Source organism: Microtus ochrogaster, unplaced genomic scaffold (assembly GCF_000317375.1).
Source record: "Microtus ochrogaster isolate Prairie Vole_2 unplaced genomic scaffold, MicOch1.0 UNK7, whole genome shotgun sequence".
Taxonomy (NCBI): Eukaryota; Metazoa; Chordata; class Mammalia; order Rodentia; family Cricetidae; genus Microtus; species Microtus ochrogaster.
The window spans coordinates 6,538,853-6,547,699 of NW_004949105.1; the positions used below are offsets into that span (position 1 = coordinate 6,538,853).

At 50.8% G+C, this 8,847-nt stretch overlaps 1 protein-coding gene across 1 annotated transcript in view; it reads left to right on the plus strand.

Moving 5' to 3' along the window:
• Rab20 (RAB20, member RAS oncogene family) overlaps positions 1 to 8,847 on the plus strand; it is an 18,513-nt gene extending 9,666 nt beyond the window's left edge. Inside the window, exon 2 of the mRNA XM_026788814.1 lies at positions 7,891 to 8,847. Within this exon, the coding sequence (XP_026644615.1) occupies positions 7,891 to 8,423 (533 nt within the window). The 3' untranslated portion in view covers positions 8,424 to 8,847. The remainder of the gene's footprint in view (positions 1 to 7,890) is intronic.

Here is an 8,847-nt window from a genome sequence, read left to right on the forward strand (position 1 = left end):
TGTAGCCCAGGGTGGTCTTGAACTCACAGAGATCCTCCTGCCTCTGCCTCCCGAGTGCTGGGATTAAAGGCGTGCACCACCACCGCCTGGCCAGTACCTGTATTATTAAAGCATCTTAAATGCCATATTCTGTATTCAGAGATGCTGCCATTGGCCTTGGAGTGGGGGTTCACAGGGGTGATAGGAGGCCAGTATGTAGGTGTTTGGGAGTGTGTGTTACCACCACCATGGCCATCCATGTCTGGGCTTTGGGTCTCAGAGTCAGATGTCGAGAATGAATCTGGCCACCTGGGACAGATGTCCCCAGATAAGTGGGAAGGCCCCCCTGGGCTGAGCCAGTGCTGGGCTGAGGCAGGGAGCCTGGGCTGCCTCCCTATCTGGGATTCTGGTGATCTGGTTCTGGTGCAGATGGCCTGGAGGACTGGTTTGGGTGGTTTGCTGGTGAGTGATCTGAGCAAGGCATGGACCAGTGGTTCTCGACCTTCCTAACACGTGACCCTTTAATACAGTTCCTCATGGAGTGGTGACCCCAACCATAAAGCTATTTTCATTCCTACTTCATAACTGTAATTTTGCTACTGTTATGAACTGTAATGTAAATATTTGATATGCAGGATATCTGATATGTGACCCCAAAGGGGTCGAGACCCACAGGTTGAGAACTGCTGGTGTATAGACTTCTTGACCAGTGAGTGACTGAGTCTCTCCAGAGTCCCAGGGCTTTCTTCTTCTCTGTGGACACGCCCATGGGTAGCTCAGAAAACTCTCTAAACCCTAACTTCATTTTCCAGGAAGGTCCTCTTTGTGGGTCTTGGGGATGAGCATGGGAAAGTAGCCTTGGATTCACCATGTAGAAAATTCCCTTTCTCATGGGACATATATTTAAGAGATAAGAAAGGAGGAAGTCACTTTAAAACCAGAAAAATCTCAGGTTTTAGACTCCTGGCTACGGTCTCCATCACCCCAAACCCTTCAGTCATGAAGGATGGTCCCAGACTTGAGGCTGGCTGCTGATTCTAGGAGTTCTACCTTTCCGTTGTGGGCCCTTGTGTTGAACTCTGGCAGGCAGAACTGGTGCTGGACAGTTGCCAGCTCTGTGGCTCCTCATACTTTGAAGGCTGAAGGGAGTCTGTGTGTGCTGCAGGGGATTTCCACTATTGGATTTTCAGCAGAAACCACCGTCTGGGCCACGGGTCAGGAAGGGGCTGATAACAGGGAAGTGGGCAGTGGGTTCTGTCTTAGTCACTGTTGTATTGCTGCAAAGAGACACAAAACTCGAGTCAACGGGGGCTTGCTTACAGCTTCAGGGGCTTAGTCCATTATTGTTATGGGGTGGGGGGCATGGCAGCCGCAGGCAGGCATGCATGTTGCTGGGGCGGTAACTCCAGAGCTTTACCTCCTGATCCACAGGGAAAGAGAGACACAGACGCTGGGCCTGGTGTGGGCTTTTGAAACCGCGAAGCTCACACCTTAGCGACACACTTCCTCCAATAGGCCGCAACTCCTAATCCTTCTAATCTTGTCAAACAATTCCACTCCTTGGTGACTAAGCGTTCAGATATATGAGCCTGTGGGGGCTGCTCTCATTCACACCACTGCAGGGCAGAGTGCTACGCTCGTGTTTGAAGTCCCTTATCAGGACTCTTCCTGGGTGTGTGGTCACTGTGGGGGCCTCAGACCAGGTTTGTGCAGGTCCTGGTGAGGTGTTGTGGACCCTTCTGGCCACCCTTGAAACTGTGGCTCTCTGAGGGCTGCCTCTGTGTGTGTGTTGGGAATGGAGCTTGGTAGCTGGTCTAAAGATGATGTATCAGAAAGACTGGCTGTTGAGGCCACTCTATACTTCTTGGGGGAACCTCCGCAGTTAAATGCACCCTTATTCCTGAGAGTACAGGTTCTAAGAAGCCAAAACATCACTCCCCCAGGGAAAGCACTGTAGGTTGAGATGCAAAGATGATGTCTGGATTTCTGCCTGGGCTGATGCTCTGGGAACTTCCCAGTGGCTTCCTGAGCCAGAATACTAAACTGCAGACGGTCCCATTGTGTTAGCCTCATCTGAGACATTGTCAGAGGAACAGCCAGACATTATCGGACCAAAGCCCTCTCCTGTGGTCTGCCTGAGGTGGCTTGTGCCATGGCCTGTTCCACAGGATGTCATCAATGATACTGTTTATTTTTGGAGATGGTGTCTTTCTACATAGTCCTCGGTGTCCTGAACTCACTGGCCTTGAATGCACAGAGATCTGCACAGCTCTGCCTCCTGAGTGCTGAGATTTAAGGTGCACACCACCACGCCCATCGACGTTGTTCCCTTAGGAAAGCCCTGGTGCACGGAAAGTCTCAGATAAAGCCTGCTGGTGGCACTGAAAGCCCCTGGCTTGCTTCTCTACACTCTGTATGTACTGTCTGCAGTGGAGGCTGCGGGTAGCAGCCTTATACAGCAGGGCCCCAGGGTCCCACCTCACAAATCTAGGGAGACATGTGGCCCCCTTCTCCTTGTGCGTGAAGCTTGATTACTTGTTTTCTGTACACGTCCCTGGAGAGCTGTGCCTTCTGCAGGCTGTTCCAACAGATGCAGGTCAAATGTTGTAGATCTGGTGTATCAAAGGTAGTTTATGTCTGGCTGTAAGTGTTGCCTAACGCTCACTTGGCTTTATGAAGTAGAGATAAAATAATCTTTGCAGTAGCATTCATGGGTTGAGGTTGGAAACACTGGGGAAATCTTAAATTCATTTAAAAAAATTAACGTATTTGGAGAAGCCTATCACAGCTTGCCCGGATTGAGTCTTGCAGGTCTCCGAGACTGGGCTCTGGGCTCCGACCCTTGTCCTTGTCCCCAGCTCTGCTTCCTTGCCCCTTTTCCGTATCTTTTTTGCCCACACCATCACAGGGGTGTTCTTGCAGCTCCTGCCCAATGGGCTGCAGGGATGCATGTGGCAGAGCTTGCTTGTACAAATTCCCTTTCTCTGGGCTTGCATGGAGCTTATAGCATTCATCTGAGTTTTTCGTTTCAGCCAGCTATTTTTTTTAAATGTGTTTATTTTCTATGGTTCTGGGTAATGGGGCCCAGGCTGGTGACCTCAGTCCTGGCTGCACACTGCATTTATCTCCTGATCCATGTGGATCTAGGGTCTGAGTATCAGTAGTTTTAAAAGAGCTGCCCTCCTACCCCCACTCAGTGAGAATGTGTGGGCAGGGTTGTACATGATTCCTGCCAGACATACCAATCCATTCAGTGATGCAGAATATGGAAATAAAAACCACAGACATTTGGACTCAAGGGCTGTTTGGCTTGGGGAGACTGGAGAATGTAGTTGAAAGTGACTGGGCTGTTTTCAGAGCCCTAGTAGCTGAGCCGGGTTACTGCAGGCCGTTGGCTTCCGTTTTCCCCACTTTCGCCTCTGGGCCATTTTTAACTGTGGTCTAACAGCCAGTCAGGGAAGTGCCAGGATTAGGGAGAAGGTCATTCTCAAGAATCAGGGAGACAGCAGGGTGTGGGTCAGCTGCCATGTGGGCAGCACGCCTGGGGGAGTTTGCAGATGTAGCCGGAGAGACTAGAGCAGGACCAAGCGTGCTCCCCATGAGGGCTGAGTGGGAGGCTGAGACTCATGATTTATTGACCACGTGCTAGGTGCAGGGCTGAGCCGTTTACAAGGATGAAGTCATTCTCATTTTCTCAACCAACCCCTTGACAGACAGGTGCTACTCGGATTTCATCAACGGGAAACTTAGACTCAGTGCTAAGAGGCTTCCAGATTCACAGGGACTTTCTGTGTGGATTTTGGGATCCCCAGGAAGACATTCTGGCTGCCAGTGCCAGGGTTCTGAGAGGATCCATAACACACTGCCTGTAGTTCCATGGTGTTAACTCAATTCTCAGGGAAGTCTAACACCTTGGTGAAGGACCCAGGAATCCAACGTGGGAAGGAGGGAGGGCGCGAGAGAAACACCCACGTGTTACCAAGGGGGAGGGTCTCAGGACCCGTTTAAGCCCGCCTGACTTGTGTACAAGTTCTGGGATACATACAGTGTTACATATAAAGACAAGGTGAGTTTGAAAAGTCAGTCCAGGAGGGAGGTCCTCTTGACATCCGTTTCTCTGCGTTGTCTCAATGCCTGGGATCCTCCCCTCTTTGTCCCTGCTACCTTTAGCTAGGACCGTCTTTTATTTTATTTTTTTTTTCGGGACAGGGTTTCTCTGTAGCTTTGGTGCCCGTCCCTGAACTAGCTCTTGTAGACCAGGCTGGCCTCAAATTCCCAGAGATCCGCCTGCCTCTGCCTCCTGAGTGCTGGGATTAAAGACATGCGCCACCACCGCCCGGCAGCTAGGATTGTCTTATTATGTACAGTGCCCACTCACATCCGTGCAGCCTGTGAATCCCATTAGCAACTCAAAGAGCTGTAGATTCTCTGCCCCCCCCCCAAGACAGGGTTTCTCTGTCCTGCACCTCACTTTGTAGACAAGGGTGGCCTCAAACTCACAGAGATCCACCTGCCTCTGCCTCCTGTGTACTGGGATTAAAAGTACGCACCACTGCCCAGCTGAGCTACTTACAGATTTGAGCTTGAAGACTAGCTAGCAAGTTCTTCAGCTGGTGTAAGTTCTGCGCCTGATTGGCTGATGTCATTACCGGCTGGTCATAATACGGCAAGCACAGTTTGGCTCTCTGCTCTGCTTCATTTGGGGATTCTTGTTTCACATCTCCTATTTCGTTCAGTGTTTATGATCTTTATTTTTGTGTAATTACCATTTACTTTTCAAAAGGCAAATCTTCCCCCCCTCCACCCGGACAGAGTCTTGCTGTGTAGCCCAGGTTAACCTGTAACTTGAAACCTCCCGCTCCTGCTTTCTGAGTGCTGGGACCTCAGGCGTGTGCCACCACACCGAGCGTCAAATCAGTTCATCTGGGACAGAAAGCCATTTGGGGTGTGGGTGTTAATACAGTTCTTTCTTTGTCCTGAGTGAACTATGTCACAGAGACTTGAAAAAATTTCTTTCAGGGCTGGTGGAATATCACCACTCTGTGACCTTGTGGTCAATCTCTTGTGAAATCTGGTGGCTGAACGGATACTATTGTCACAGTTGAAAATCTCATGATCCTGGAAGGTTGTGCTGAGAGATGCCTGGGGTGTGTGTGTGTGTGTGTGTGTGTGTGTGTGTGTATGTGCGTTTGCATGTATGTGTGTTTGCATATGTTTGTGTATATATTTGTGTGCATGTGTGTATGTTTTTGGGTGTGTTGTATATACATGTGTGTTTGTACACACACACATTTATGTGTGTGTGCATGCATGTGTGTGTTAGGTGGTACACTTCTCTTTGGTAAGCAAAAGTCTGTCTTATCAGTGTTGCAGACTCTGCAGTGGGACAAAAGCCATACATTCAAAGGACAGCATTGTTCGGCTGGGTGTTAAGTACCCTGTGTTGGAATGCGGCCATTTTAGAATTACTGAAGATGGCATCTGGCTGAAGATGGTAGTGGTGGAAAGCAGGCCCAGGACACCCTCATTTCTTATTCCATGAAACCTTCAACATCTCAGTGGATGGATAAGCCCAGCCCTTGCTCAGACAAAAGGCTAAAATGCATTGGCCACAGACAAAGCTGCCAGCTACACTGCCATGTTTAAAGATTATGATTAACCTTGGTGAAGTAGCATTGGGAGGCAGAGGCAGCCGATCTCCATGAGTTCAAAGGCAGCCTGGTCTGCATAGCAATTTGCAGGCAAAACCAGGGATAGATACAAGGTGAGTCCCTGTCTTAAAACAAAAACCAAAACCAAACAAAAAACGGTACAGTTGGACCGTGTTTTCCTTGGTGTGTAGTTCGCTGCCAGCATGTAATTCTGCGTTTCTTTTCCTGTGTGGTAAGATACTCCGACAAGAGCCACTTAAGGGGTGCAGGGTCATTTCAGCTCACAGCTCCAGGTGCAGTCTGTCTTGGTGGGGAGTCACAGAAGCAGGGCTTGTGGTTGGAGGCAACTCCCTCTCCATTTATATCCTACAGGATCCCAGCCAGGGAGTGACCACCATAGCGGCTGGGTTTTCCCATCCCAATTAATATTGCAATTAATATTGCATTTATGCAGGCGTGCCAAGAGGTCCATCTCCTAGGTGATCCTAGACGCTGTCAAGTTGACAGCACCAACCGTCCAGTAATGCGACCCACCGGCAGGTCGACCCACCAGCAGGCAGACCAGCCGTTGTGGCTTTCGAGGCAGTTGCAGTTCTGGTGCAGCAGTTGCCTATGGGATGGAAGGCATCCATTCTGTCTGAAGACACCCCAGGAGCATTTCTGCAGCTCACTGCTGGTCTTTGTGGCAACGGAGTGCAGCGCCCTGTGCAGTGGCTTTCCCTGCCCTCGCAAGGCTGCTTCCTAGGTCCGTGTCCCCAAGTCAGAGCAGACACGTTGTAGATGTGAGAACACTCCTGAGCTGCGGATGAATGAGGTCCACACCCCACGAGAACAAACCATCGCGTTCCCTACGAATCAGACATGGCTGGTGACACCTCAGAGTGTGACACAGAGACCCACGACAGTGACAGGTGCTTACATCATACTCTCAGCATTACACACACACGCACAGACACACATAGACACACACAGACTCATACATAGACACATAATCACAGAGACACACACAGACACATACACACACATAGACACACACAGACACATATACACACATAGACACACACACACAGACACACAGACACACATACATAGACACACACAGAAACACACACAGATACACACACACAACCAAGACCCATGTGGGTAGTACTATGTTTTTAAATTTTTTATTTTTATGTGTAAAGGTGTTTTCTGCCTACATGTATACCTGTGCGCCACTTGTGCAGGGGATAAAAGAGGGCATCAGATCCTCAGGAACAGAGTTACAGACAATTGTGAACCCTCATGTGGATGCTGGGAATTGAACCCAGGTCCTCTGCAAGAGCACCAGTGCTCTTGGCCTCTGAAGCTCTCTCAAGTCTTGGCAGCCTCGTGTTTAAGCACAGTTTTCCTTTTTTCCCTGTGTGTGCGTGCGTGCGTGCGTGCGTGCGTGTGTGTGTGTGTGTGTGTGCGTGATTCTGTGTGTGAATGACTCTGTGTGTGCACACGTGCGCATGCATGTATGTGTGCATGTGCACGGTGTGTGTTTTATAAAGGTGGTGGACCATGCTCACGCAGAGGTCAGAATAGGACACTCAGTGACCTACTCCGTCACTGTTGGTCTTAGTCCCTGGAGATGGGTGTCTGTCACTGAATCTGGAGCTAGGCTAGGGGCTACAAGCCATGGTGTCTCTCCTTTCTCCTCACCCCAGGGCTAGGTTTATGGGTATGCATGTGGCCATGTCTGGTTTTTATTTTTTATTTTTATTTTTTATATTTCAATGCTATCCCAGAACTCCCGGAGATCTACCCTACACTGCCTCTCAAGTGCTCCTGAGGGTTAAACGACATCCACCATGCCTGACTGTATGTAGCTTTTTACATGTGTGTGGGAATTTGAACTCAGGACCTCAAATCATCTTGTTTTAAAGTGAGAACAGGCAGCTACCCTCTGACCAGGAGGCACCTGTATGTCCCTTGTCCTGAATACTGACAGTGTTGTGTTGTTAGATGGCATGAGGGCTGCTGGGGTGTCTGGAGTGGAGAACCCAGCCTTAACTGGACACGGGCCTTGCCCAGTCACCTGGGCCAGCTTTAGCAGCGCACGGAGTCCTGACTGGGCACCTGGAGCAGCTTTGTTTATCTGGCCATTAGTGTGTCAATGCTCTGCCCTGGGATCCTCAATTCTTGGGGGGGGGTCATGGGGGGGAGCCTGGCCATAGGGTCGTTCATGGTGGGTGTATCCTGAGATGAATAACCGTTTCTATTTGCTTCCTGCCAGGGCGGGAGCAGTTCCACGGTCTGGGCTCCATGTACTGCCGGGGGGCTGCCGCTGTCATCCTAACGTATGATGTGAACCACCGGCAGAGTCTCCTGGAGCTGGAGGACAGGTTCCTGGGCCTGACGGAAACAGCCAACAAGGACTGCTTGTTTGCCATCGTGGGAAACAAAGTGGACCTGGCCATGGAGCGGGCCCCAGATGGTGGGAAGAAGGAAGGAGAGGCTTCTGGGAAGGCAGGGGGCAGCTGTGTCTCCTCCAGGGTACCCAGGCAGGTGCAGCCAGAGGACGCCATGGCCCTTTACAAGAAGATTCTGAAGTACAAGATGCTGGACGAGGGGGAGATGCCAGCCGCCGAGCGGATGTGCTTCGAAACCAGCGCCAAAACTGGGCACAATGTGGACCTCCTCTTTGAGACCTTGTTTGACCTGGTGGTGCCGATGATCGCCCGGCAGAGGGCTGAGGAGCCGTCCCAGATTGTGGATATAGCCAGCTGCAAAACGCCCAAGCGGACTAGATCTGGGTGCTGCACCTGATGGCTGAAGCCTCCCTCCTGTCCCCTGGCGTGTGTGGGAGCTACTGAACTCAGAAGTTCCACAGGACAGTGTGTATAGAGGGTGCTGGGTGGAAATGCCCACCAGGGGCTACTACAGGCCAGGGTCCCCAGCAACCTCTGGGCATCAGGAGGTGGGACTGAAACCCTCTGTGGAGCCAACCTGGTGCCGCCTCGTCTACTGCCCCGTGCATATCAACCACCGTCGCGCAGCTTGCCGTCTTGGGAGCTGCCTTGCAGTGGGCTTGACTGTCACGGTCACTGCCTCCTGCACTGTCTGCTCTCTGGGGTTTCCCGGTTGATGTCTGTACTTGATATATTCTGATGCCGAGTCTCCGTGGTTGAGTTATACAAAATCAGGAATGGCTGTTTTTATACCTGGTGAACCCTGGGTGGGCTACATGTTA